The sequence below is a fragment of the Alternaria rosae genome (genome assembly GCF_020736505.1).
Source record: "Alternaria rosae strain MPI-PUGE-AT-0040 chromosome Unknown BKA58scaffold_7, whole genome shotgun sequence".
In the NCBI taxonomy this organism is placed as follows: domain Eukaryota; kingdom Fungi; phylum Ascomycota; class Dothideomycetes; order Pleosporales; family Pleosporaceae; genus Alternaria; species Alternaria rosae.
This window is the reverse complement of record NW_025763576.1, coordinates 248127-273642: the sequence shown is the minus strand read 5'-3', so window position 1 is coordinate 273642 and position 25516 is coordinate 248127. Positions and strand designations below refer to the sequence as shown.

The 25516-nt window shown below is 52.9% G+C and overlaps 11 protein-coding genes across 11 annotated transcripts; 6 read left to right on the top strand and 5 right to left on the bottom strand.

The window, feature by feature from the left end:
• The first annotated feature begins 220 nt into the window (after positions 1–220).
• BKA58DRAFT_203438 (histone-fold-containing protein) lies at positions 221–1188 on the top strand. The gene is made up of 3 exons (XM_046165885.1): positions 221–470; positions 529–611; positions 712–1188. Exons 1-3 carry the CDS (start codon positions 452–454, stop codon positions 1039–1041), a joined length of 432 nt encoding a protein of 143 aa, XP_046023038.1. The 5' UTR covers positions 221–451; the 3' UTR covers positions 1042–1188.
• A 441-nt stretch (positions 1189–1629) lies between these two features.
• BKA58DRAFT_203431 (uncharacterized protein) lies at positions 1630–2771 on the top strand. The gene has a single exon (XM_046165884.1). The coding sequence runs from the start codon at positions 1766–1768 to the stop codon at positions 2564–2566; it is 801 nt and encodes a 266-aa protein (XP_046023037.1). The 5' UTR covers positions 1630–1765; the 3' UTR covers positions 2567–2771.
• A 204-nt stretch (positions 2772–2975) lies between these two features.
• BKA58DRAFT_318412 (uncharacterized protein) lies at positions 2976–4278 on the bottom strand (the record flags this gene model as incomplete). Its single annotated transcript, XM_046167674.1, has 4 exons — positions 2976–3415; positions 3467–3850; positions 3900–3987; positions 4036–4278. The coding sequence occupies 4 exons, from the start codon at positions 4276–4278 to the stop codon at positions 2976–2978; spliced, it is 1155 nt and encodes a 384-aa protein (XP_046023036.1).
• Positions 4279–4548: 270 nt separating this feature from the next.
• Positions 4549–5628, top strand: BKA58DRAFT_203455 (thioredoxin-like protein). Its single transcript, XM_046165886.1, has 2 exons — positions 4549–5130; positions 5178–5628. The coding sequence occupies exons 1-2, from the start codon at positions 4819–4821 to the stop codon at positions 5490–5492; spliced, it is 627 nt and encodes a 208-aa protein (XP_046023035.1). The 5' UTR covers positions 4549–4818; the 3' UTR covers positions 5493–5628.
• Positions 5629–6100: 472 nt separating this feature from the next.
• On the top strand, positions 6101–7003 carry BKA58DRAFT_387877 (1,2-dihydroxy-3-keto-5-methylthiopentene dioxygenase). The gene is made up of 3 exons (XM_046170605.1): positions 6101–6210; positions 6262–6633; positions 6695–7003. The coding sequence occupies exons 1-3, from the start codon at positions 6181–6183 to the stop codon at positions 6830–6832; spliced, it is 540 nt and encodes a 179-aa protein (XP_046023034.1). The 5' UTR covers positions 6101–6180; the 3' UTR covers positions 6833–7003.
• Positions 7004–7654: 651 nt separating this feature from the next.
• BKA58DRAFT_318826 (uncharacterized protein) lies at positions 7655–8401 on the top strand (the record flags this gene model as incomplete). The annotated part of the gene is made up of 1 exon (XM_046167692.1): positions 7655–8401. A coding segment is annotated over one exon (747 nt), but the record flags the coding sequence as incomplete, so codon positions are not given.
• Positions 8402–10439: 2038 nt separating this feature from the next.
• BKA58DRAFT_292930 (heterokaryon incompatibility protein-domain-containing protein) lies at positions 10440–11275 on the bottom strand (the record flags this gene model as incomplete). Its single annotated transcript, XM_046166878.1, has 2 exons — positions 10440–10805; positions 10862–11275. Coding segments are annotated over 2 exons (780 nt in total), but the record flags the coding sequence as incomplete, so codon positions are not given.
• Positions 11276–13963: 2688 nt separating this feature from the next.
• BKA58DRAFT_203353 (triose-phosphate transporter family-domain-containing protein) lies at positions 13964–15685 on the bottom strand. Its single transcript, XM_046165882.1, has 3 exons — positions 15468–15685; positions 15173–15368; positions 13964–15122 (listed from the first exon to the last, which is right to left on the bottom strand). Exons 1-3 carry the CDS (start codon positions 15469–15471, stop codon positions 14300–14302), a joined length of 1023 nt encoding a protein of 340 aa, XP_046023031.1. The 5' UTR covers positions 15472–15685; the 3' UTR covers positions 13964–14299.
• Positions 15686–16658: 973 nt separating this feature from the next.
• Positions 16659–22304, bottom strand: BKA58DRAFT_203336 (helicase SWR1). Its single transcript, XM_046165880.1, has 4 exons — positions 21636–22304; positions 21300–21530; positions 17017–21250; positions 16659–16967 (listed from the first exon to the last, which is right to left on the bottom strand). Exons 1-4 carry the CDS (start codon positions 22026–22028, stop codon positions 16810–16812), a joined length of 5016 nt encoding a protein of 1671 aa, XP_046023030.1. The 5' UTR covers positions 22029–22304; the 3' UTR covers positions 16659–16809.
• Positions 22305–23071: 767 nt separating this feature from the next.
• On the top strand, positions 23072–24249 carry BKA58DRAFT_203329 (brix domain-containing protein 2). The gene is made up of 3 exons (XM_046165879.1): positions 23072–23217; positions 23268–23326; positions 23376–24249. Exons 1-3 carry the CDS (start codon positions 23128–23130, stop codon positions 24151–24153), a joined length of 927 nt encoding a protein of 308 aa, XP_046023029.1. The 5' UTR covers positions 23072–23127; the 3' UTR covers positions 24154–24249.
• A 95-nt stretch (positions 24250–24344) lies between these two features.
• BKA58DRAFT_319861 (uncharacterized protein) lies at positions 24345–25172 on the bottom strand (the record flags this gene model as incomplete). Its single annotated transcript, XM_046167740.1, has 1 exon — positions 24345–25172. The coding sequence occupies one exon, from the start codon at positions 25170–25172 to the stop codon at positions 24345–24347; it is 828 nt and encodes a 275-aa protein (XP_046023028.1).
• Positions 25173–25516: the final 344 nt, after the last annotated feature.

The following is a 25516-nucleotide window of genomic DNA, read 5'->3' as shown; positions in this document are numbered from 1 at the left end:
GGTTCAAACACCAGTCACTCAGACATCATGCTCGACAATTATTCCTCGGCACCTTCGTTGGGTGGCAATGATAAAGCTACGTCTGGTGCACCCGCCCCTACCACCTTACCGTCCAGCATTCCATGAGGCGTCGAAAATGCGACGAACCCATTAGACCAGATTAACGAATTTCTCACAGTATCACCGACGATCCTCAGACACGCCGTCGTACGGTTGGGGGGGACTGGACTGGTGCCTTACCTTGTACATGCCAAGTGGAGCCTTCCCGATCGGTACAAGAACGTAACCTTGTCACAACAGTAGAACCTCTTCCCAGCAAGACCTGACCACATTCACCCCACCTCTCGCCAAACACCACCACCTAGAATCCGCTTCGAAATCCCGGCATCACGGTCGCGCATCTTTATTAATTCCATCGACACCGACATTAAGCCCGAATAAATCACCCGAGATGGCTGGCGGTGGTAAAGGTACGCGCTGACTTTGCGTCGCGCTCCGAAGAGCCTCGAGAGCTAACAGGATGCGCAGGAAAGACAGGTGGCAAGACAGGAGGAAAGGGCGATGCGCAAGTCAAGACTCCCAAGTCGCACTCCGCCAAAGCCGGCCTTCAAGTGAGTAGCTGCCCGATACGCGTCATCACCATTGCACCCCGCGCATTGCTTCGCGTGCAGCACAAAGAAACCACGCGCTAACGTGCCGTCTTCACTACAGTTCCCTTGCGGTCGCATAAAGCGCCATCTCAGAAACCTCACGCGACAAAAGACGCGCATCGGTGCCAAAGCCAGCATCTACCTGACTGCCGTTCTCGAATACTTGACCGCCGAAGTTCTCGAACTCGCAGGCAACGCTGCCAAGGACCTGAAGGTCAAGCGCATCACGCCACGCCATCTCCAGCTCGCCATTAGAGGTGACGAGGAACTCGACACACTCATCCGCGCTACCATTGCCTTCGGAGGTGTTTTGCCGCACATCAACCGCGCACTACTACTCAAGGTTGAGCAAAAGAAGAAGGGCGGTGCCGCAAAGGCTGGCGAGGTATAGGTGGCTGGTTCTCTGGGCAGTACGCGCACGCGCTCTCACCGTGACAAGACAGACGGACCATTTGGCAAGCCAACTATGGCCTAACAAGCGGCCAAATATCTGTCACATGTATGGATAAGCACGCTCTTTGTTTGGTTTTACTACACATTCTGCTGTCCTCTTGACGAGGACAGCTCATCTTTCTGCTGAAGTACAGGATGTTAGGATACGGTGTTAACTCTCTTTAGTCAGGCGCGAGAGGATCGGTGTTGAGGTTATGGATTTCATTTGTCCTTTGCGGTATGTAGCAACACTCAATTGATGTCAGTGAGCGACAAGAAAAGACTATCGCACTCTCCGGTCAAACGGTACACGATTTGCACCCAAGACGCGTTCGCGCATATCGCATAGCTACGTCCTCTGGTCCAACAGAAGCGCAGCGCAATGCTCAAACACGTATAGCACGTGTGCATGTGTGTTGAATCGATGACCGGGTAAACGCTGTAGTGTTTGCGGATTCGGCTTGCGCGACAATCACGCCTATCTCGATTCCGAGTTTGGTCACACGAAATGTATACTCCCGTCTCTCAAACCACACATGATGTGAAGGAAGCTCTATGCTTGTAAGATAACTACAGAGTATCAATGTCAGCATAATCTTGATTGCATCCAAAATTCAACTCTCTTTATTTTCAAACTATCACATTTTATCACCACTACTACTCTACTACTACCCATCGTCAACATGTTCGGATCCCCCTTCAACCGCGATCTCTTTCGCCGTGCCCCAGTGTCCTCCGCATACTCGCACTCCAACTACCCAGCCCCAAGCCAAAATCCTTACTACCACTCTCAGCACACCTACGACCCACCTCGCCAACACGGTCGCACACCGCGTCCACAGCCGCCTCCACGCTACCACTCTCCACTACCTCAACATCACCGCCGTCTCCCAAGGCGCCCCTCACACTACTCCGACATCTCCCCCAGCTCCTCCGGACAAGACACCCCAGATGAACCATACCCACATTACATGGACCCCTCCGGCACCCTCCACCCACGCATGCCAATCGGAGGAAGCCGCCGCAGAAACCGAGACCAATCTCTCCCCTCGGACAACTCCCCGATAGACATAGATGCAGTCTTCACGCGTATCAACACGAAGGTTCCCCGCCAAACAGCAGAGAAACTAGGGAGGGATGAGATACTCATCTTACCGCTCAACCTTACGCGCCTGCGCGTGCAGATGCGCAGTAGTCATGGGACTGAAACCCTGCGTGTGAATGTAGCAGGCGATATGCGGTTCCGCGATGTTGTCAAGCAAATTGTGCCGGAGTCAGGTTGGAGTGGCGGGATTAGGGCATATGTCAAGATGAGGGGGGTGTGGCAGGAACCGGGATGTGTTCTTGTTAGTCAGATTGTGGAGCTGGGGCGGTTTGTGTTGACTGAGAGGGGGGAAGTAGAAGTTAAGATTGAGATTGGGGGTGGAGGGAGACGTAGTGGTGGTAGGGAGGGAGTCGTGAGGAGCGGAATACGAGATGTATAGAAACAAAAGTTTGCTCGAGTTTAATGTCGGCTTGGATATACAAATTTCAACACGTAACGAGGGAGAACTTGAAATATGAAAGGTAGTTGAACAAAATGCTAGTACATCCATTCGCTCCACATACTCCACCACCCCAGCCGGACCGCAGGATTCCGCGCTGCTTCGATCCGAAACGCCAAACTCGTTCTAAGACTCTGAATAGTATGGGTAAGATGCTCCAAGGCATGAGAGGTACAAAGAAATTGACCTTGAGAAAGAGAACCTCCCTAGGGACCCAAAGGCGAAGTGAAAAAAGGGACATTCGTTCGTATACAATACAATGCGACAATGCCAAGAGAAACACAGGAACGAGAGTCATTTGCCTTCATGCCCGTTGTGGTCGTTGAAAATTTGGTCTACGACTATTGTCCTATGACTTCAGGCTGTCCTGCATGCTGCGGCTGCTAGCGCTGAGCGGGATGTTGGTTGTAGGAAGGACGGTCTTGGGCTTGCTGTTTTGGCGGACCTTGGCAAGGGCGTAGACGAGACCACTGACGAAACCGACGAAGATGGCGGAGCAGCTGCCAAAGGTGACGGGCGCATCGAAGAATACGAGACCGCTGAGCGCGATGGGCAGCTTGTTCAGAGCACCGACCATGGAGTAGGTTGTCGAAGAGGTGACACGGACGGCCCAGGCGGAGGTGTACGAGATGAAAACGGTGGAAAGACCGGAGATGATCATGACCATGATGACGGTATTGCGCTGTTCGGCGGGGAAGTTCTTTGCGACGTTGGCGGAGGACCAGTCTTCGACAAGGATGGAAGCGACGAGCAGGATCGGGATGGTGAGGAGGTTGTTGTAGTACATGGCTAGTTGCAATTAGTACTTGGTCGTATTTTATTTCGGCTTGATGAACTTACTGTCAAAGTCCTTGAAGTTGGTGAGCTTGATGCGCTTGCGCATGCACAGAACGTAGGTTGCCGAGCAGAAGCAGTTGAACATCATCCAGAGGTATCCAGCGTGCAAAGTTGACATGGCCTCAGTGGTCTTCTCTGCAGCGTGACCCATGCTCGACAAAGCGTGCTGGATGTCTGCCCAAGCCGCAATGACGGAACTCAGCACCATCAATCCGAAGGAGAAGAGCGCCATTGGTGTAACAGCACCACCGAACCAGAGCACCTCTCCGTATGCGATCAGGATAATGGTCAAGTTCTTGAAGATGGTGTAGACGGGAATCGAAAGGTACTTGAGCGCCCAGGTAGAGGTGTAGATCATGCCGATGAGGAGGACGGAGATGGGGAACCCTGACGATGTTAGCATTTTCCCGTATTGTCAATGGTAGATTGAACCTACACTTCTTCGCCTCATCGCTGTTGAAGTCCCGGTAGTTGATGATACCAAGGGCTTTACATATCGAGATTGCGGCAACACAGACGACTGACTGCGATAGGTTAGAAAGGCGGTCTGCTGCACGAGGATGTGGTCATACCTGTACGCAGAGTAGGAAAAAGTTAAGGTTAAAGTCGACGCCAGAAAGGACGTATTTGTTCGTAACGGTCATCATAATAGAAGATCCACAGTATGCCAGAACCGCAGCAATTGGGTTCTCTGTGATGGCGACAGCTCCCGCGCGGTTTGAGCCCGCTGATCGAGTAAGCGGCGACGCTGCGCGGAATTCCTTGCCGGAGGGCATATCGACCCTGTAGTCGTCGCTTTTCTTGTCGTCGGACATGGTGGTGGAGAGGGGGTCTATACGCTCGCGTGTGGAGGGTTGTGGTATGCGGCAGCGACGGGAATGTCCGGGGAGAGGACAAGTATGAGGCGGCGTGTGTGCGACGAGGAAGGAGGGGCGGTCGAGTGAAGAAGAAAAGACAGGAGTGTGGGACCAGAAGGAAGGAGACGGGCGTCGCAAGAGAGATGCGCAGGGACGCGAAGTGGGTGGGTCCTAACGCTGCCTCTCCCCTGGCCTGGAGTTGCTGCTGTTGGTAGTGGTAATTTCACAAGCCGCTAGGCCGCCTTTGAATACGAACAACCTCTTGTCAGCACCACCCTGCCGCCTTTACGAGCTGTGTTCTATTTTTCACTGCTAGCCCTTACTACACCGCGTAGCGTAAGCTTTAGACGGTCAGGGTGATTCACGCAACGCTACCGGGAAGCTTGAGTAAGAGCGCGTTGCTCACTCCGGCAGCCTATCGCCACGTGACTTTCCTTATCGAGTCCTGTACTCTTTCCCCTGATCCTTCGGCAAGCGACCCCAGACAAAACCAGAAAAATGCCCGCCTTAGATCCCAAAGTCGCCTCCCTCGTTGATCGTGCTGCGCGCGACGACGACTCAGACGAAGATGCGCTCATTGCGTCTCTGGAAGACGACGAAGAGTTGGATGCTTTTCGCGAGCAACGACTCCAGCAATTACATCACGAGTATGACAAGGCACGGCGGCTAAAAGAGAACGAGCACGGCAGATACACGGAAATCAAGGACGAGAAGGCGTTGATGGATATCACCACAAGCACGCAACTGTGTGTTGTTCACTTTTTCAAGCCCGACTTCAACCGGTGTCGTATCATGGACACACATCTCGAGGTAAGAACGAACAACCCTACAAAAGATATTGTCTAACAACGATGCAGTCACTCGCTTTGTCTCACTACGAGGCCCGCTTCCTCAAAATCAATGTGGAGAACTGCCCTTTTCTAGTCACACGCCTAGGAGTTCAAGTTCTGCCTTGCGTTATTGCCTTCATCGATGGTATTGGGGCTGATCGCATTATTGGATTTGAGGGACTCGGTCATACTGAGCAGAGCTTTACCACTCGCGATCTGGAGGCGCGTCTCATTCGTGCAAATGTTCTTGCGAGAAACAAGGTCAACGAGGAGGATGAGAGGCGGAGACTGCAGAACGCCAGGGCTAAGCAGCAAGAAGATGAGGACCTGGACTGGGACTGATAACCTCCACATGTCAGCTCGGCTGAAGTGTCAGCGACGTCGGATGCCTGTAAGATGCATTGAGCTGAGACGACGCGGACGCGCGTTGGAAACAAGAAGATTGTATGCATGCTTGCAAAGCTGCAATGATCTGGTAGCGCAGCAGGCGAGTCATCAATTGCTTGGAATGCTCAACATACAAACGAACTACTTGGAAGAGAAGGATTGCGTTCAGACGAACTGCGCATTTCCAGCTAGCACAAGAATCAAAAATACTGTGAGACGTCTTTCGCTCAGTCAATCAGACGAATAGCGCAAGGAGCATCTGTTCGCTTTCTGGTGCAATGTGTTGTTAATCTATTGCGAAAAGACGTGCTGTAGTATGTCTCTCTTCTCTTTCCAACAAGAGCTGCAGCTATTCTGAAAGACGAGTCTACATATACAAACAGCACTACGAGGATGGTTTCATCGCCAGCCGCTAGCTCTACAGTTTCCATGCTTTGGACGGTTGTGGTGTGAATGTCGCGCGCTCAGGTGGTTGTTGACTAGCTTACCCCCGCTGGGTAATCCCGATGACGCCATTCGCCACGTGCTTTTGGGCATCTCAAATTATTTCCTTCATACCCAACGGCAAAGTCAACCTCCACAACACGTTGCTGTGATACCCTTTTCGTGAAACCTACAACCCAAAGATAATTTACACTGCAAAATGAAGGCATACTGGTTCGACAACCTCCCGGTAGGTCTTAATCGTTGTCTCCACATCCAGCACATGACCTAACCTCCGCAGGGCGACCAACGCCAACCCCATGACTCCGGTCGCTCAGTCGACCCAGACTACCTAGAAAAGCTCGGTGTCATCTACCACAGCGTACCAGAAGTCTCCGGCGTGGAACCCATTGCTACATCGCGCAACTACAAGAACCGGGATGAGATCATCGTCAGCCCAGAGAAGATGGGCGACATCTACGAAGAAAAAGTCAAGTCGTTCTTCTCCGAACATCTACATGAAGACGAGGAGATCCGGTACATCCTCGATGGCGCGGGCTACTTTGATGTGAGGAGCGAGGGCGACGACTGGGTGAGGATTTGGCTGGAGAAGGGTGATTTGATCATTTTGCCGCCGGGAATTTACCATCGGTTCACTACTGATGAGCAGAACGTGAGTGAATTCGGAAAGTAAAATAGTTACGGGAGTATAGAGTGCTAATATGAGTTTTCAGTACATTAAGGCTATGCGACTATTCAAGGAGGACCCGAAGTGGACGCCGCTAAACAGGGGAAAGGAGACGGATGAAAACCAGTACCGGAAGCAGTATCTGACAGAGTACTTGAAGGCTAAGCAGGGCATTACAGCTTAGTTCCTAAGCTGCTTGCGAGCCTGATCATCGTCCTCAGGCATCGGCATGGTAACATAGATTTTTCCTTCTGACGTATCCGGCTGCGCGATCGTGATTGATTATGTTGCTCTCGACTCTGTGGAACATAGCCAGTTTTCGCATATCTTCAATTCCATCTCTGTTCCTGTTCAATCTTTGCGGCAAGTGCTCAAATCCTGTTAACGACGTTGTTCCACAGTCTTTGCTGATCTCACAGTGACGCGCGATCTCCAGAAGTGAAAGTGAGACCAGATAACGTTACGTGGCTCAATAGCTATACAATGGTATTGTCTCAGTGGTACTAGGTTCTTGCTTATGGGAATGCGTTCACTTGTACACCCCTTCACTCTCCCATTGTTCCGCGCTCCACGGCTCCAGTCGCTCCAAATCGGTCTACCCACGGCAACGAGCCCGACTTGTACCTCATCGAATTCATTCACGATCTCAACTCGAATTGTGCCACACCGCAACATCCGCGTCTTCTAAAATCACATTCAATCCGTGAGTATGCCTGAGATCATTGTTGAAGAAGGTTCCGCGGGAGTCCGCTCTTCCGCTGCCAACGCCATCAACGCAGCATTCAAAAAGAGCAAAGCTGCTCACCAACCCTTCTTCACCACAGGCTTCAAGAATCTCCTAGAACAAGCCTACGAATCTGAATCCGAGGAGGAGAAGCCAATTGTTGGCAAAACCGCACCAAAGATCTCGTTTGGAGATATCATGGCTCAGGCTAGTGGTAACCAGGATATAAAGTCAGGAATGCCAGCCAATGCGCCCAATTCGATAAATCTGAGTCGTACTCAGATGGATTCACGAGACGACTACCAGTATCGACCGGAATACACTTTCATCGAGCGCCAACCACTAGGAGTCAAAGACAGGAACCAATGCAGCGATCCTCTTTACGACCAACCCAAGCGGGGAAATTACTCGTCAGTACCACTGTGCGATCACCAGGAATTATTTCTAGACTGGACTCTAGACGACCTCGACAATCGCAAAGGCACCTGGATTCTCAACATCCAGAAATATGATGACGTTTCGCCTTGGTCAGAGCACCATCGCTGCGGTGGAGTACATGTGCCCAATATGGCTGATGCCATGGCGACGAAGATGATCAAGAAATTCATCCGACTGGAGAATGAGCAGATCAGCGACCGAGACATCGCTGATGGAAAGGCGCCTCGACGGATACCGGCCAAGCAGCGCCTGACACGAGAGCTGTGCAATATGTACAATCAGATTCAACGTACGAAGGATGATAAACCTGTTGATAAAAAAGAAACTCTCCGCAAGAGTCTTGATCCAGCTGAGCTGCGCAAAGAGTTGGCTGAGGAGACGCTTCTAAGAGCTCAGAAGTCGATTCAAGGCGAGGGCGCGGCGAAGCCTGTCAATGAAGATAACTCGAGAGGTGGTAGCGACCCATCCTCTCATTCAAGGAAAAGCAAGACTCCAAAGCAAATTGCCGAAGAGAAGGTAGCTCGGAGCAGGAAGCGAAAGGGATTGAGCGACATCGTCAGGATCCCTTCTGAGCCACTGAACCGTTTCAAACCGTCTACAGCAGATGAGCGGGACATTCGGGTTCCTGGTGTTGTTGAGCATGTTCGACGTCAACGCGGGGCTGAGACAGATGAGAAAGCGTCTGCGCCCAAGCCCTCGCGAAAGTCGAAAAAGTTTGCCGTTGCCACCGAAGCTGATGAAGATGGCGCCACTATACCCCCTCCTCGAGCGACAAAGAAGACGAAGAAAACCACCCAACCTCCACTCCCGCTCTTCTCAGACTCCGAAGATGAACACAGTGAGGGAGAAGTCGTCACTGAGCGCAAATTGGGTCGAAAGTCAAAGTTACAACACATGAGCAAGGCCGAACGAGCTTCACTCAAAGGCATCACACAAGCAGAGCAGGAAGAACGCGAACAGTACGCCGAGAACGATGTCGAACCAAAACTCACTCAGGAAGAAAAAGATGCAGTATTCAAGGCTGATATTGAAGCAATAGCGCGCGCACAAGATGCCGCTCAACAGCAAAAGACCATCCAAGCTGAGAATACTGCAGCGTTCAAGTCTACTGGGAAGCGCAAGGCTACGTCAGGGTTAGATAATATCGAAGCAGATACATCGTCTGCAGTTCTAGGCACTTCAAGGCCGATCAAAAAGGCGAAGCAGAGCAATTTCTATAAAGAAGCTGTGCCGACTGTGGAGCAGAGGCGGGAGACAATTGGACGACCAGATACTGGTGTGGAGTGTTCACGGCATTTGCAAGTGTCTAAGAACGATCATGGTAGCCATGTTATGGACGACCATGCCGCGATGACGGACGAAGAGGATGAATATACCCTGGTCGTGGAGCACACCGAGGAGAAAGAAGATGACGGGCTGGATGATCTGTTTGAAGAGTGAGAACACCTGAGCTGCTGGTCTAGCTAGGTTTAAATCACGTCGAGAAGAGAAAAAGTGATGCGAAGCCCTGGAAATAGGAAAAAAATTGAATGTATCATGCAGGCACCAATTGATCATTCAGTTCATATCAACTTCAGACAAGCTTAAACGCACGAACCTCGCTAGCATAGTCCTCTGTATCATTCCAGTGAAGATGCACCTGTGAGCAGTCATCATAGCCAAACCCCACTCTTTTGAACGTACCCTCAAACGTGACGTTGTAAGTGACACCCTCAAGCTCCCAAGTAAACGGCTCTCCCTCATCTTCCGGACCAGCTATCCTCTCCAGAAACAAGCCCTGGAAACGCAGTTTTGGGTCATCGCTATCCATCGGCGGGCCGCTTACTAAAGGCGCAAAATGTGTGACGCGGGAAAACACGGTCGTGTCCGTCGGGTCGTCCGCTAGCATATCGATGACTGAGGGGCCGATGTTATCAACGGCTGCATAGCGTTCAGGGATAAGGAAAGGGTTATAGGAATGCGTTTCCCCCTGTTCATTCTCATGAAGCGAAAACGGTGACCGAACCGGGAGGCAAAAGCCGACGAGCGTCAACTCACAGTTGCCTGCTCCGAATATATCTGCCGCAGAGCCATCAGGCTCCTTCTTCTCGGAGCGCATGACGTGTGTGTAAGTTACAGCATTCGGCTCAAAGATAAAGTCATAGTACGTGACTTTCCCAATAGTCGTCATCCAGGACCAAGATGGCGCCATCTTCCTCAGTGTAGCAACTACCTCTGAGTCGCCGGGTTGCTTCCGATGGGGACGATTCCACAACAGCCATTTTTCTAGCTGTGGTCTCCAGAGCCCGAATACGTAATCTTCCTCCTTGAACTTGTCAGGCATGGCTTGCTGTAATCCTCCCACTACGCCTTGTATCGCGGCTAAGCGATCAGTCCATTTGGTCAGTCTCTTTTCCGAATACCGCCCTACTATCTCAGCCCATAGTTTTGAATGGTTGAAACGGGGTTGATCGGTCGCGCGGAAGTCTTCTACACGGAGTAGTTGACCAAGAGTACGCACGCCAGTGAAATCGTCGTCTTCTGCGGTAGATCGAACGGTGTTTTCCTTTGCCTCCTTCCGACACTCGCATCTCTCGTGCTGGCTACACTGCCACGCTAGTTCAGATGGTGTAGCATATAGTATTCTGCGCGCTAGAAAGCTCTCTTGGAACACCCATGCGCGGGTGGTGAGGGGGGTGAGAACTTCGTCGATGTCGACACCATCGTCTATAGTGGGGCGTGACGAATGATGTGCTGGATTATTCCAGTATTGTTCCTCTCGCTCGCGAATGGAGAGTTGAACTGTGCGAGACGTGCCGTTTGGCATGCGAAAGGGTACCTCAATGCGTTTGAGTGGTGCATTCGCGGCAGGGCTGAGGGACAGGAATCCTTCTTGGACGCTGGATGCACCTTGTGCCGAGATGACCAGCTCAGCTCCTGGGTAGATGGACGCCATGCGTGGAATTTGGTCCATCCAGTCTTGTATATCATCTTGTATTATGCATAGCGCATCGATCTGTTGTATCAAGTCAGCTTCTGGGATATATACAGTTCATGGATTCTTTGCTTTACCCATAGGTATCGCAAGCCAAAAGCCTTGCACACGTGAATGGCATCGGCGAGGGTGCGAGGGAGTATCGAAATATCGATGCCTTGCATATGGGTCTCGAGATTACTTTTCAACGTCTTGAGAGAGCCGGTCGTGCCCCATGCGTAACTGAGACAAGCGTAACCTTCCTGATGTTGTGGTGAGGCTGATGCAATCGATGCGCTATCCACAAGGCGGATAGAATTAGTCGCGAGATCGAGTACACGACGTGGCCATTCACCCTTTTCTGGTGCACATAACGAATGATCAGCCTTGCATTGCTCAAACCAGCTGCGCGCTTGACTCAAACGATCTTCGAGATTGCTTAATAGCTCTCGGTACTTATCTTTTTCACTATTGCGTACACCGAGCCACGGAATAGCAAAGTCTTCTCCAGCATCTGTTTGTAGTTTAGCATGATTTCCAAACACTCCCTCATTCCTCGTTACTTTAGAGGAGACTTGGGCTGATAGAAAGGAGCCTGACCAGCTGAAAAGAACTTACCAACTGGAGTGTAGATCTGGTAATCATTCGGTCTCGCATCCACATACTTCCGACCAAATAGCACCATACCGCCATATGGTTCCCCCTCCTGCTTGCACCTCACATTCAACACATTCTTGGGGTCGAAAAGGTGCCAATAGTCGACCGCCTCCTTGCGCCTAATATCGATAGTCGTGAATTCTGGCCGTCGAATATCGGTGACGGCATCAAGAGCCTGCAAGATGATTGAACATCCTTGACATGTGCCGGCAGAAACAAGAAAGTCTGCCGTTGGTGTACTGGTTTCCAAGCCGTTGGCGAAATGGTGGCATATGATGCATGGTGGGGTCTTCTGGTCTCCTCCGTTTGTGGGGGGCTTTTCTGTGTCGTTTGTGTCGAATTCGGCGGGGTACTGCTCAACAAGAGAAGCTCGGAGATGATCCGAGATCATACCCGCACGCGGCGACGATGATGCAGATGTTTTTGCCGCTTCGGACAAAGTTTTGTCCATGGCTCGTAGGGGCTTAGGCCCGTCTGACGTCATTCTTACCTTCCCAAGTTGCAGACAATTCGAGTCGCTTGCGATAGTACCTGTTCGATGTATCCGTACCGACCTGTATTACGAGACTGAAGACGATGAGAGTACCGCATGCTTTAAAACACGCCACGTTCGTATATGAGTGTCTCAGCTGACTTGGCAATCCTTCCAAGGTTCTAAATCTTGCTTCAGCCGCACAGAATTAGGCAGGTTCGAACACCTAAGGGCCGAAACCGCAACATACTTACCGCAAAGATCAGCCGATTCACGCTCTTCCGTTTCAAGAACAGGACATGTCAATCTTACACCCATACGCGTACGCTCCAAAATTCACGGAGAATGCGGGTACCTGTCAAAAAGGGATAGTAGTTAAAAGGCTCATGATTCAAAAATATCGCCTTTCAAGCCATGGAAACCCCATATCATACGCTTCGAAAACCCTCAAATGATATACCAGAACGCCAATCTCCAATCTCCACACTAACATACACCCTCCCTTCGCATACCCTTTCAACTCCCCTACACACCCCTAACAACCACCACCACCACCCCCTCCGTCTCCTCCTCCTCCTCCACCACCTCCGCCGCCATCTCCACCGCTACAACCTCCACCATCTCCTCCACTAAAGAAGCCACCTCCGCCGCCTCCATATCCTGCTGTGTATGCGTATGCGCCTCCAGTGTCGTAACCACCGCCGTAATGCCGCTTGTTACGCTTTGTCATCTTTGTTTGACGCATCGGAGGCGGATATTGGGTTGTGGGTGGTTTGGAAAGTCCGCAGCCCATTTTGACGGGTTTTGGTTTGTGTTGTCGATGTGAAGGTTTGTGGGTTGCGAGATGTGAATGTGTGCTCGAATGACTTTGTCAATTGGGCCTTGGGTAATGTTGGTATCCAGAGTATGTGGGTCCGAGATACGTGGAGTGCGAAGATGCGTGCGGTGTATGAGTGATGTACAATCGTATAGAAATTGGTTCGTGATGATGAATATCCCCTCATCCTCCCACGGTATTCGAAGACCCTATATACCACCCACGGTAACCGTCATGCTCACCTCACCACATTGTCTACCATGAAATCTGCCTTACCGGTATGCGAAAGTCCATCAGGCCACCCAAACACAGCACCCACTATCGTCATAACACCTACCCAAATTCAGTTCAAATCAAGCGAGACATCCAGTCGCAATCCACTTACATCTACCTAGGCATCAAGCGCATGAAACTAAGCCCACAAACGTGACCGGAACAGCCCCAAACCGTCAGCACACAGGCGTCCAGCGTCCTACCACTACCAGATCTGGTTCGTCGACTCGGATATAAGGCATCCCCAAGCCGCCTTTGATCATCAAAACCATCGTATGAAATAGGAAGTAATCGAGCGCACAACTGCGCACAGATCTCGCAATGCCACAAATTGCACTTCACCTCCCACATAAACATCGCAGGGCTGAGTCCACAATAGTTGGAAAGAAGGACGCTAGAAGCGAGGCTGTGCCCCCTTCTGCCGATCACGTGTCCCCTCCAACCTTCGATTCAGAGCCTACTCGGCCCGAAACCTGTGGTTCGGTGTACTGCATCGGGTTTAGACCAATCTCCAGTGGAAGATGCGAAGAACATTATTATGGAGTTAGCCATCACATTAGGGACATCTGTCGCGCTTTGTTAGATAGCGAGCTGTGGCTGTGTGTTATTGCCGATCGATCGCTGGCTCATGAGCGAGTTTGGTAAACTTGCGAGATAGGTACCGTGGGGTTTGAGAGAGGACCTGCGTAGTGATGTACACTGTGATGCTGTCTGCGATAGAGATAGAGATAGTAATTCGCCTGCGATGCGTGTATTGCGCCGAAATCAGGGTAAGGCTTCCTGGTTTGCCTTGGGTCTTCAACTTACTCGGCCTGAACATGATGCCTTATAGCCTGACATCTCACATGCGTTTGGAACGTCTCTTGAACTTTCAAAATTATGTCATTGGAGTATATAGCGCCGTGTCGATAACATTCACAGAGGCAGGAGACCCAAGTATATAGAAGGAAAAAGAGAAGCAAGGGAAAAAGATGCTAGAAGCATACACACAAAAGATGGGGTCTCCAAACTCCGCCGCTGGCGCTGAACCACCCCTAGAAGAAAGCGCCCTTTGTTTCCGAACCGTTAGCCAATCTAGTCGTCGTAAAAATTCTCTTTTTCGCGGGGGAGAAAAGGCGTAAAAGGTCTTGGTCAAAGAAGGGCTGCAACTCCCCGTTCTAACACGTTTGCTGTGTGAAACCAGATCCAGAAATGCGAAAGCGTGGAAGTAGTCAAAGAAGGGAAAAACCTCTCATATCCGCCCAAACGCTCGTTGTACGACGTAATCAAGTATGCCCCAAGCACGCGCGTGTGACTCCAATGATGTCGTTTCGCGTCTCACTTTCCGCCCTGCTTCTTCGCCTTGAGCGCAAGATGCGAGTACACCCATCCGCCGCCAAGCGCGAGGAGTACACCGAACCATTCTCTTCCGCTCAATATCTTGCCCTCGCTGTACCATCCTATACTCAGGATCATGATAGTCTTGAGATGGCTGACAATGTTGAATGTGAGGGCGCTGGTGCGACCGATGATCAAAAACTGACTCAAGTTGTACATTGAAGCCATGATACCGGAGGCGCATACGCTCCAGAGGATGTCGGTGGGCACGGTTGATAGGTTCGGGATGGTGTCGAAGAAGGGCACGAAGGGGATGAGGAGGCAGACGGAGATTGGCGCTTGGTTAAGCAAGAGTTGGGGTGGCGAGACGGCGAAGTCTTCGATCTTCTTGCCGATCCAGATCTGGTACAGAGCGGTGCTGCAGAATGCTAGGGTCGCGACGATGACACCGAATAGCTGGGTCTTGGCCGCCTCGTTAATGGTGAATGAGACGCCAATGCATGTTGCGAGGATGGCAGCCAGCATGTATCGTGTAACCTGCTTTCGGAAGAGGACGAAGTTGATGAGGACAACGGTCGGCGTGGTCATGACCTTGGAGAGCTGGTAGAAACCGATCGAGTTGAAGGTCAAGCTAAGGTTGCCAAGCACAACGTATCCGGCGAAGAAGCCGCAGACAGGCAGCATGTTCCAAACATTCAGCCGTACGGCCTTGAAGGCATGGAAGGGTCGGAGGGTTGAGATGAAGAGGACGAGCCCGGTGGCTGTAAAATGCCACATGACGACCATGAGCTGGCATCCTTTAAGCTGCTTGTCGCTGAACACTCTATCCGACTGTCAGCGGGTCCCCCACTAGCTCTACTGCATGTTGCATACCGCTTGCTCAGGAAGATCAAGCCCAGTGTTGACAGCGTATTCAGAGCGATCCAAAAACACGTTATCAACTTCTCCTTGAGCGGTACTGGCGTAGGCTCGGCCAAGGGCTTCTCGAAAGTGGGCAGCTCTTCGAGCTCGTGGGACTCTCGTGGGTCAACATTGTCGACGAGACCCTCGATTGAAGGGCGCTTCTCAACTGCGTGCTCTGTTAGTCCCTGGTGTCTTCCATTTCTGACAGGCGGTATGCCGACGCCCATGTGTCAAGGGTCCAGGCGGTGTCCGGGGTTTGACGTACCCATGGTATGTGATGTTGAGTTGAGAATGTAGCGAGCGACGGTGGAGGGCTCGTGTGGGCTATGCCTTCATGCCAGTGCCAGTGGGAAGGCGCGAGTTGGCAATGCGAGGGAAGGCGTAGGACGAGGTAGGCGCGGGCTGACTTCGTTGTCGCACGGTAGCGGGTGGGCCGGGGACGGTTGCGGCGGTGCAGCAGATCGTCCGAGGTAGATTCAGGCGCGAACGATGCAGTTGCAGCGACCAGAGACAGCGGCAGAGAGGCAAAAAGATGAGGAGGCGGTTCGGTGAGCGCTGCCGGAGAACAGAGGTGCGGCGAGGCGGGGAGGGCCAAGGGGGTACACGACAAAAGGCCCAAGTAAGATGCTATCCGAAAGGGATCCTCAGACGCCAAGGCGAATGCTGAAGGGGGCGAAGACGATGCAGGGTTCGTTGTTCAGGCACGTGCCCGTAGGCCACAAGCCTCCTCTCCACGGCCAATCAATCCCACCTTAGCGCCACCGTGTCCAGCCAAATCTACGAGGTTAATTTTAGGCGTCGATGCGGTAGTGCTACTGCTTTTGGTTCCGCCCACAGTCTATACGGGCTCTGCAGCAGCGTGGAAAGCTTCAGTCTTCTCGAACTCGCAAGGTGATATACAGCGGTGATCGCCTTGGCACTCTCCCTTACCCACTTCCCAAGACACATTGGTCGTTTGGGCGTTGCTTCTGGAGTGCCGACACATCCGGCTCCGCTCCGCCCATCTCGGGCAGAATATCTCCCTCGTAGCACCTGTGCTGCTCCGATTACGAATCTTGGTGCCCTAACACGGCGGACGCAGCATTTGGTGTCCCTTCCGGATCCGCTGCGTGGTGCCACCTGCGACTGCACCGTACCGGCAATCTACATGTTTGCGCGTCCTGATGCATAGTCGCAACTTTGCAACTTGTTGGCATTGTGAGGGTTTTGGGGGTATGCTTGCACGCCTGCTAGCGGAGATTTCGTCGCGGACTTCAAGATTTAGTTGCACCGAGCGCCGAATCTCATGTCGGTTTGGTCTTCTCATAGACTCAAGTCGGATAAGGAAGGTACGATCGTGGCATGACTAACCAATCTTGTGCGACGTGGAAGTAACGTGTTCTCTTGCATTTTGTAACTCCTAGTTCTATGCAGACAGGCGTGATTAACAGCCTCCAAGTGATCGACCCTAGCGCATAGAGAAAGACGGATAATGTACACTCGCAAGAACCCACACCGTACAAAGAAAATCAACATGATCAGCATCCCATCGGCAGCTCCATTGACTGCCGCATCCGCATCGAATTATAGACATGTAATGTGTTATGTCGTCGTGGTGTTACAGAAAATTATACCTCTCCATCCGCCACAGCAAGACGCTGCTTGGCTGTCTTTGCCTTCTTGCTCAGTCCACCCTTCTTGCGCTTGCCACCGGCGGGGGCTTCAGTAGGTGGGATAGGTGTGGCTGCACCACTTGCCTTTGCGCTCTCGTCAAAGTGTCCTTCGCCTGGGAATAGTCAGTACAAACATTATTCAGCATGAAGCGATCCACTCACCCTCGTGGTACATGTCGTCGAGGTTAGCCTCCGCCCGTTGCTTCTTCTTGCCACGCTTCTTGCCAGGTGGAGCATTCTTCTCTTGCTCAGCCAGCTCCGCCTCCTTCTTCTCAATCTCCGCGGCCTGGTCATCATCGACAAGCCACATAGCCATGTCCTTGGTTCTGTTCTCCCGGGAGCGGGTGTTGAAGTCGACTCCAGCGCCGCCGCCTCCGGAAATGACGACGCGCTGCACTTCTTCCTTCTGAAGGGCACGCTTGCGGATACGTTCTTCGATAGTACCGCGCGTGATGAGCCTGTAAACAGTGACCTGCCGTGTTTGTCCGAGACGATGGGCACGGTCCATAGCTTGCGAATCGATGGTGGGATTCCAATCCGAGTCGTAGAAGATGACCGTATCAGCGGATGTAAGGTTGATACCGAGACCACCTGCACGAGTTGACAGGAGGAAGACGAAGATGGACCGGTCGCTCTGGAAGTCGGCGACTGTGTCACGACGATCTTCGAGCTTGGTCGAACCATCAAGACGGCAGTACTTGTAGTTCCTGTAAGTGAGGTATTCTTCCATCAGATCCATCATCCTGGTCATTTGGAAGTACAGCAACACGCGATGATCGTTTGCTTTCAGTTCCTTCAGCAGTGCATCCAACTGAGCTAGCTTGCCCGAATCAGTAACGAAGCGCGACATCGAAGGTGCCTCAATGTGAGTGAATCGTGTGCGCTCGTTGGTTGGCGGCGGAAGCCTGTTGCTGACAGTCAAAGCAGTGGACTCCTTCTTGGCTTCTAAGAGAGCTTGCTCAGTAGCATCCGAGACACCGTAGAGCGCGGAACGGATAGGCGCGTTGAAGAAGAGGTTTTGTGTCTCTGCAATGACACCCTGACTAGCGCAGTACAACTCGACCGGAGGCGCAGATGCTTTTGGCTTTGCACAGGGCTCGATGACGTTCAAGCCTGTCTTTTCGAAAGCTGTTCGGGCAACATTGAAGAGGTTGTGCATGTGTCCATCGGCAGTGATTTCGGCCAAAGGTGCACGGTCCTGGCGATCGACAATGTTGAGCATGGAGTGCTTAGGTTCCCACTCGCCGTTGTCGTTGTCGTAGAACACGTTGAAACGGCCGACCTTGTTAGGCTTTTGCTCTACAGCAAGAGCGCGCTGGAAGAGGCCGCTCTTGGCAATTCTAGAGGCCTCGGTGGCCGACAGATCAGAAAAGCGGAGCCATGAAAATGCTCCAGCCTCTCTGGCCGACTGCGCAATGTTGTCTGGGCTCCACACATTCATCAGATTGTCGAGATAGCGTCCCTTGAAGCCAGCCTTTTGGTTGTCTGGACCAGCAAGCTCCAATCGACCACCCTCACGACCCACGAGTCTTGGTAGAGCATATTCGATCAAGTTGCGTGTAGAGTATCCGACCCTGACATTCTGACCTTCGCGTAAGAATGAGGCGGTCTCAGCGAAGGAGGCGAAAGAAAATGGTGACCAAGTATCGGCTCGCTCGAATAGGTCAGGGTGGTTGCAGACCTTCCTGAACTGCATGACCAAGTTCATAAGGGTCGCGCTGTCCTGCTCGTCACCAACAGCCTTTTCGACCAAATCCATAATATTGATCTTCGCTCGGAGGTTGGCGTAGTAAGCCCGTTGTCGGTATGTCAAGTCGCAATAGACGTCCAGTTCGATCTTGTCTCCAAGCTCCTTCTGGACATGCTTCTTCACACGACGCAACATGAACGGCTTCAAAATCATATGTAGTCGTCGCAGTTGGTCTTCGTTAAGCTTCGTGTTACTCTGTGCGTGACTCTCAATGTCCTTGGAAAACCACTCGCTGAACTCGTCGTGAGAGTCGAACAAGCTAGGCATGATGAAATGGAGCAGAGCCCAAAGTTCCTGCATGTTATTTTGGATAGGTGTACCCGTCAGGAGCAGCCGGTTACGAGAATGGAAACCAAGCAGACTCTTCCATCGAGAACTCTGAGACGACTTGATGGCTTGGGCTTCGTCAAGAATCATGTACTGCCAGCGCATCTTCTGAAAGTATTGAGCGTCCTGAACGACCAGTTGGTACGAAGAGACTACAACGTGGAAGGGCGAATCGCGGGTGTATGTGACGTGCTTCCTATCCCAGAGCTTACGGAGGATCTTTCGGTCCTTGGCCGTACCCCAGTATGGAATGACGTTTAGATCCGGGACGAACCTGGTGATTTCCTGTTGCCAGTTGTGCAATGTTGACGCGGGCGCGATGACGAGGAAAGGTCCCCAGATGTTATACCTCTCGGCGAGGTAAGCCATGACTGATATCGACTGGACCGTCTTTCCGAGACCCATCTCATCAGCAAGAATACCGTTGATACCCTGCTCGTACAAGTTGACTAGCCAATTGAGACCCTTCAGTTGGTACTCCTTGAGCGTACAGTTGAGAAGGCTGGGCTGAGGAATCCAGTCTTCCTTGTTCTGCAGACCAGAGGGGTTTTGGAAGTTCATCTCGCCATCCTCTTCGTCATCACCAGACTTGTTGAAGGCACGGGCACGGTCTTGCGCTTGCTGAATAGCATGCTGGGCATTCGCCATGGCGGCCGCGTTGAGCGCACTTTCGTCTTCGTTGTCGAAGTCAAGATCCTCAAAGTTGGTGACCTTGGCGCCTCCTTCCGCCGACATCTCCCCAACGTCGATACTGGGCTTAGCTGCTGCCTGAGGGTCCGCTGCGGCGGCGTCGGCGTCGTCGGTGGAACGCTCAATCTCATCTGTCCTAGCCTTCTTGCCGATGAAATGAGAGTAGAGCTCAGTCTGTGAGATAAGGAAGTTCAGCTTCCTCTTCTGTCGGTTTGCTTCCCGATCAGCTTCAGCCTTCTTCGCATTCTCCAACTCCTGACGCTCAGCGTTCTTTCGTGACTCGCGCTCATCGCGTTCGTTCCTCTTCCAGAATGCAAGCATCTCACGCATACCACGCTTGGCCCTGGCTTGCGTGTCTTTCTGGTTCTTGTTGGTACGCATCTGCCATCGACGGGCCTCCTTAGCAGCCAGTTGGGCAGTCTTGCGGAGGTTGGACTGCTTCGTCGAAAGCGAGTTCTCCTTGATGCGGACAACCTTGGGAACATCCTTGCGAGCGAGATCCTTAACAATCTGCTGGTACAGGTTTCGGTAGACGGAAGAGTCGTAGGAAGTCAGGACGACGGGGCCCAAGTCCTCTGTGTAGCTACGGCCGCGTAGAGAGTCAAGGCGTGCCTCCTCGCGTGGCGCGATCGTGGGGAGATCGTCTCCGCGGTCGATAGCAGCCTGGCCGGCGGCGGCAGCGTCCTTCTCAGCCTGCTTTTGCTCCTTGCTCTTCTTAAGACGCCCGGTGCCGCGGTTGCCCTTGCGCTTTCCGCCAGCGAGGTCGTCGGAGGCCTGGAAGGAGCTCATAGTACCTCCTTCCATATTGGGTCCGTGTGGAGTTACTTCGCGAATGTCCTTGCTAGGGGCATTGCCTTGCAGAAGCTGAGTAGTGGTCTTCGCTTTCCGCTCGGCTTTCTGTGCAGCCAGCAAATGACGCTCCTTTTCTTCCTCGTTCTCGGCTTGGCCTGCCTTTGCAAGGGCCTCGGCGCGTTTAGCTTCCTCGTTTTGGATAGTCTTTTCACGCCTTCGCTTGCGCTGCATGTCCTTCTTGCGCTCCTTCTCTTCAGCAATCTCTTGGCTCTGGACCTGCTGCCATGCGTCACCTTCGTGCTCGACGTTGTATGAGTGCTTCGCGTAGTCGCGGTTGGCAGCGGAAACGTCCTGGTAACGTGTAAGGAAAGCAGTCCGCCGCTTCTTGCGCTTGTTCGCCTCGGCGGCTCCAACTTCTAGGACGCGTTTCTGGCTCCTTTGCTTGTATTCTTCGAGATCGTGCGGGGTGGCCGACTCGTCAATGTCGCTCATCTGCTTGGTTTCAATGTGTGCGAGAGCAGCCTCGACCTCTGCTTCGTCTGGCGCAGGCAACTCACGAGTCGCAGACTGCGAAGGGGGCTGGTGGCTACCGACCGGCGGCATAGCATCATATACGCGTGGGGCAAAGCCATTTTCCTGGTGAGGTAAGTCAGCGGGCGCCGGAGACGCCATTGCTTCTTGCTTCACGAAATGAGGATTGTGCAGAGGTTTTGAGGATTGGTAAGGTTCGGGGGCGACGGTCGGCAGTGGCTGAGACTTTGGCGGAGGCTCGTTATCGGCTCCGGAGGACATTATACTGGAGAGCGACATGGGATCGGCACGCGTTGGTGGCGGCGCCTGTTGCAGTGGTGAGCAGAGTGGGCGTGGAAGTCGCGAGTTCACTTACCTCTTCCTTGTAGGATGGCCTCCTAGGATAGTCGATCGGCGGCTGCACGGCGCCTCGGTTCATCGACTGATAAACCGATGGCGACACAGGAGAGTGAGACATGGCCTCCATAGTGCCGGTATGCTGGTGCTGCGAATGGGGGCGCTGCAGCGGCGAGTGATGCGCGTACGACGTCGTGACGGGTGATTGATAGACCTTGTCGTAGGGGCTGTGTGCCGCTCGAGTCTGCGTCTGAGGTGTGGGTTAGCCGCGTGTCCCTGAGTGTTGAGGATGGCGATGGAGCGAAGCGTGATGTCTGAGGCATGATGGAGATGAAACATATAATGGGAGACGCACCTGTGCAGGAGGATACTGGGTATTGGTATCGTAACGCGCCGGGTCCCGTGCTACGCCGCGGTCTCCATTGTCTGAAGTCGGGTCGTAGTATCTGGACGTGTCGCGAGAATAGAGGGCCGTGCTGATGGGCGGCAGCTCGGTGGTGTTGGGCGAATGTGGAGGACGAGGGTGTTGATGAGATGGGGGGTGGTGAAGGTTGGCGTGGTGGAGAGGCAAGGGCGCTGGAGTGTTTGGCGAATGGTGTTGGTATGGTTGGCCTGCTTGTGTCGGCGATCTGTGGTAAGCTGCTGGCACTGGCGTAGGTTCCCCTTGGTGCCCTGGCGGCTTTCTTTCTCCTCGCGAATGCTCCTCCCCATCATCGACGGACCGCCGCAGGACCGGATCGCGAAACATGACGGCAGCGCGTACGGGGGCTTAGAGTCGGCGGACAGGCTGCTCCATGGGCCGCAAGCAGCAGGCACTGGCAGTGGGGCGCGCAGGGAGCGCGGCGACGACAGCAGAGGGAATGCGCCGTGGGCGAGTGCTGCCGGCGATGGTCGTCGGGCGTTTGGCGATGTGGATGCGACGACGACGAGATGGAAGAGGGAAGATGGGATGGGGGCTGGTGTGGAGCTGCTTGAGCGCCGTCTAGATCACACACGAACGGTTGGCAAGTCAGCTTCTGCTTAGTGCGGCTGCGGCAACTCTGTCCTGGAGCAGCTCCGGGCGTGATGCAGAGCCGCGATGAGGTTTGATGGAGAGCATGCGACGCCCTACAGGCTCACAATATGTGACACGGCGGGCTGCGGACTGCGTCGAGCATGTCTGGCATGGCCGCATTACTCGTGGGGACCTTCATTGCGACTCTGCTCCGCCACTGGGCGTGCCTCTTAACAAAGCATCTGAACCCCATCTCTCGTAGGAGCATACACGCCCAGATGGGTGCATCGACCAATAATTGCGTGCATGCAAACGGCGCCATGCAGCGTGCAGCCGCTTCTCGTCTGTGCCGATCTGCCTGAGTGTACTCGATTCCACGCCTCTGTTACTACTCGCTGCCGACGCCTGAGCATTTCTTATTTCCCTTCTCAGCACCTACAACTCGTCGCTGCTCCGCGTGCCGGGTTGAGGCGTTGCCAGCTTCGGCTAATCTACCACGAGCCTCTGGACCACGGCGGACGTGCGCACCTCATTTCCTCTCCATCCGATGACTGACTCTGTATATATTGCCGTCTCCATCGAGTCTCTCGTGCACGTCACAATGCCAACGCGCAGGCACAAAAAGCGAACAGGGCACAATGTTGGGGCTGCAAACGCCCATTGGATGAAGCCTCACCACGACGGTGACGGAAGGCGCGACCATGCCGCGAAGACCCCATCCGCTCTAGCTCCTTCGGTCGTAGCGCGGCCCGAGCGTAGATCGCGCTAAAACTCTGGGCGGCATCAATTCTCGAACTTTTTTGCAGAGGCGCATCCACCCCGACGAGCGCAGCAACAACCACCTGAAATCACCATGGCTTCCGTATACAAGACCCTGTCCGGCGCGGAGAAAGAGGAGAAGGAGACGGGCGAGAAGCGAAACAAGCAGCGTGTCCTTATTCTGGTACAAATCCACGCGCGGCGCAAACCGAGACCCTTGCTAATGATTGTTAGAGTTCAAGGGGTGTTACTTTCCGTCACCGACACTTGCTACAAGACTTGTACTCGTTGATGTGAGTGGTTTGTGCGACCAGAGAACTTCATTTACTGATATTTTGAAAGGCCCCATAGCCGGAAAGAAGCCAAACTTGACACCAAGACCAAGCTTTATCAACTCAACGAATTAGCAGAGCTCTACAACTGCAACAATGTCCTCTTCTTCGAAGCTCGTAAGGGCAAGGATCTTTACTGCTGGATGTCCAAGCCACCAAACGGTCCCACTGTAAAGATGCACCTGCAAAACTTGCACACCATGGAAGAGCTCAACTTCATTGGCAACTGCCTGAAAGGATCACGGCCAGTCCTCTCTTTCGACGCCGCCTTCGACAAGCAGGCTCATCTTCGCGTGATCAAGGAACTCTTCACCCAGATCTTCGGCGTCCCCAAGACGAGCCGAAAAGTCAAGCCTTTTGTAGACCACGTGATGGGTTTCACAATCGCAGACGGCAAGATCTGGATCCGCGTGTTCCAAATCAACGAGAGTGAGACTAGCAAGAAGAAGCCTGCCGATGGCGAGGAGATGGACGTCGATGAGGCGCCCAAGAAGAAGAAGGGAAGCGAATTCGATGTCAGCCTCGTTGAGATCGGTCCACGTTTCGTGCTCACTCCGATTGTTATCCAGGAATCTAGCTTCGGAGGTCCAATCATCTACGAAAACAAGGAGTTCGTTTCGCCCAACCAGATCCGTTCCGACTTGAGGAAGTCAAAGGCCGGCAGATTCAACAAGAGGACCGACGCTCAGAGGGATACCCTGCTCAAGCACCAGGATCTGGGATTGACGTCGCATGGTGGAGTCAGGAAAGAGAAGGACCCGCTCAGCGACAATGTGCTGTTTGCGTAAAACTGTTTGCCATGTTTCGAGGGAAGGAAAAAGGGCGTTTTTGGAATGCATCGTCTTATTTAGATTGGCGTCGATCCTGGGCTAGGCAGAGGCCTGTACGTATGTATAGCAATATACCCAAAAGCTATCGTCTAATGGGTAGCTCATTGCGAGCGACCGTTAACCCAAGTACTCGTCGTTCCTTGGTGATATCAGTGTGTCCTTTCCGTAGTCATACTCTTCTCTAAAGCTTCTTTATACTCATTATCGACACCACTGACAACTGCCTGTCTGACTCTATATAACGCCCTTAAAGGATCGAGCACTACCTGTGTCTGCACATAATTACTCTCATCCTGTACGCGATGCACTCGTCCACTAGGAAACCTTACACGACTAATCGCGCCATCTATAAGGTGTACCTGCAACCGATGCAACTGCGGCGCAACAGCCAGCAGATCAACCAGCTCCCGTACTTTACTCTTTATACCAGCCGGCAAGCCTCTGCCCCCACAGTTATACTTGATCATCCCCGTATAATCATCCACAGACTCAACATTAACAATATAATTCCTAATCCGCAACAGATTCCTCTGCGAAAAGTGATCCAAGAACCGATACGTCCGGTTCGGCGTAAGATTATTCGCCGTGCGCCATCGGTACCGGAAGTTGATCGCGTCAAACGTCACGTCAATCACAAAGGTATTGTCTCCGTATAGCATGTCCGCAGCTTCTTCATGGACTTGTTGTGACACGGCGAGGAGACTCGTGTGCCCGCGCCGCCAGACTATGTCGTTGCCTGTCTCGCGCTCTGTGCGTGGTAGTGTGCGTTGCATGCGCCAGCCCCCGTCGCCGTTTTTCTGCCGCACAAAGGTCAGATTGTATTCGGACTTTGGGGGTGGGTCGGGAGGGTGCTGGAAACGCACTTCGAACGTGGTGGTGTGGGGGAGGACGTGGCTGTAGATTAGGCGGCGGAGCTCGATTGGGAGGCAGAGGAGCGGGGAGAGTTGGGACGGTGCGGTATTCGTGGAGAAATGCATTGTGCGCTCGTTATCTCGTGGCATTGGACATGCAATTGCAGTTGTGAAGCTATACGCATCTTCGTGTGGCATGCTTCGTGCTGCTCATTGACGCCATCGGTGCTCTCCCGTCTCCACGCCGATTGGCCTCCACAATCCGGGTTAGCCCCCTTGGCGGCATCCATCACGTCCACGGTCGTCACGACTGATGACTCCTTCCCTCTCCCCAACCACTAACGATGACAGTCCATTCCAAAGACAGCTCGCCAGAGCTTGCATTGAGTTGCACCATGCCTTTCCAGAATGTCGTCGCGATTTCTACCTATAGCCCCAACGGAGGGGTCCTATTTGTTTGAACCACGCGA

What these genes read in the sequence shown, in the direction of transcription:
- BKA58DRAFT_387877 (XM_046170605.1), top strand. Translation starts at nt 6,181, where the DNA reads ATGAAGGCATACTGGTTCGACAACCTCCCG. An exon ending in ACTGGTTCGACAACCTCCCG is followed by an intron (nt 6,211 to 6,261) that starts GTAGGTCTTAAT and finishes TAACCTCCGCAG; the next exon opens with GGCGACCAACGCCAACCCCA. An exon ending in TCACTACTGATGAGCAGAAC is followed by an intron (nt 6,634 to 6,694) that starts GTGAGTGAATTC and finishes ATGAGTTTTCAG; the next exon opens with TACATTAAGGCTATGCGACT.
- BKA58DRAFT_203431 (XM_046165884.1), top strand. Translation starts at nt 1,766, where the DNA reads ATGTTCGGATCCCCCTTCAACCGCGATCTCTTTCGCCGTGCCCCAGTG.
- BKA58DRAFT_203353 (XM_046165882.1), bottom strand. An exon ending in TTGATCTTCCTGAGCAAGCG is followed by an intron (nt 15,123 to 15,172) that starts GTATGCAACATG and finishes ACAGTCGGATAG; the next exon opens with AGTGTTCAGCGACAAGCAGC.
- BKA58DRAFT_203455 (XM_046165886.1), top strand. Translation starts at nt 4,819, where the DNA reads ATGCCCGCCTTAGATCCCAAAGTCGCCTCCCTCGTTGATCGTGCTGCG. An exon ending in TCATGGACACACATCTCGAG is followed by an intron (nt 5,131 to 5,177) that starts GTAAGAACGAAC and finishes ACAACGATGCAG; the next exon opens with TCACTCGCTTTGTCTCACTA.
- BKA58DRAFT_203329 (XM_046165879.1), top strand. Translation starts at nt 23,128, where the DNA reads ATGGCTTCCGTATACAAGACCCTGTCCGGCGCGGAGAAAGAGGAGAAG. An exon ending in AGCAGCGTGTCCTTATTCTG is followed by an intron (nt 23,218 to 23,267) that starts GTACAAATCCAC and finishes AATGATTGTTAG; the next exon opens with AGTTCAAGGGGTGTTACTTT. An exon ending in CAAGACTTGTACTCGTTGAT is followed by an intron (nt 23,327 to 23,375) that starts GTGAGTGGTTTG and finishes ATATTTTGAAAG; the next exon opens with GCCCCATAGCCGGAAAGAAG.
- BKA58DRAFT_203438 (XM_046165885.1), top strand. An exon ending in CCGCCAAAGCCGGCCTTCAA is followed by an intron (nt 612 to 711) that starts GTGAGTAGCTGC and finishes TCTTCACTACAG; the next exon opens with TTCCCTTGCGGTCGCATAAA.
- BKA58DRAFT_203336 (XM_046165880.1), bottom strand. Translation starts at nt 22,028, where the DNA reads ATGTTTCGCGATCCGGTCCTGCGGCGGTCCGTCGATGATGGGGAGGAG. An exon ending in GGCCATCCTACAAGGAAGAG is followed by an intron (nt 21,251 to 21,299) that starts GTAAGTGAACTC and finishes CCACTGCAACAG; the next exon opens with GCGCCGCCACCAACGCGTGC. An exon ending in CGACGACATGTACCACGAGG is followed by an intron (nt 16,968 to 17,016) that starts GTGAGTGGATCG and finishes GACTATTCCCAG; the next exon opens with GCGAAGGACACTTTGACGAG.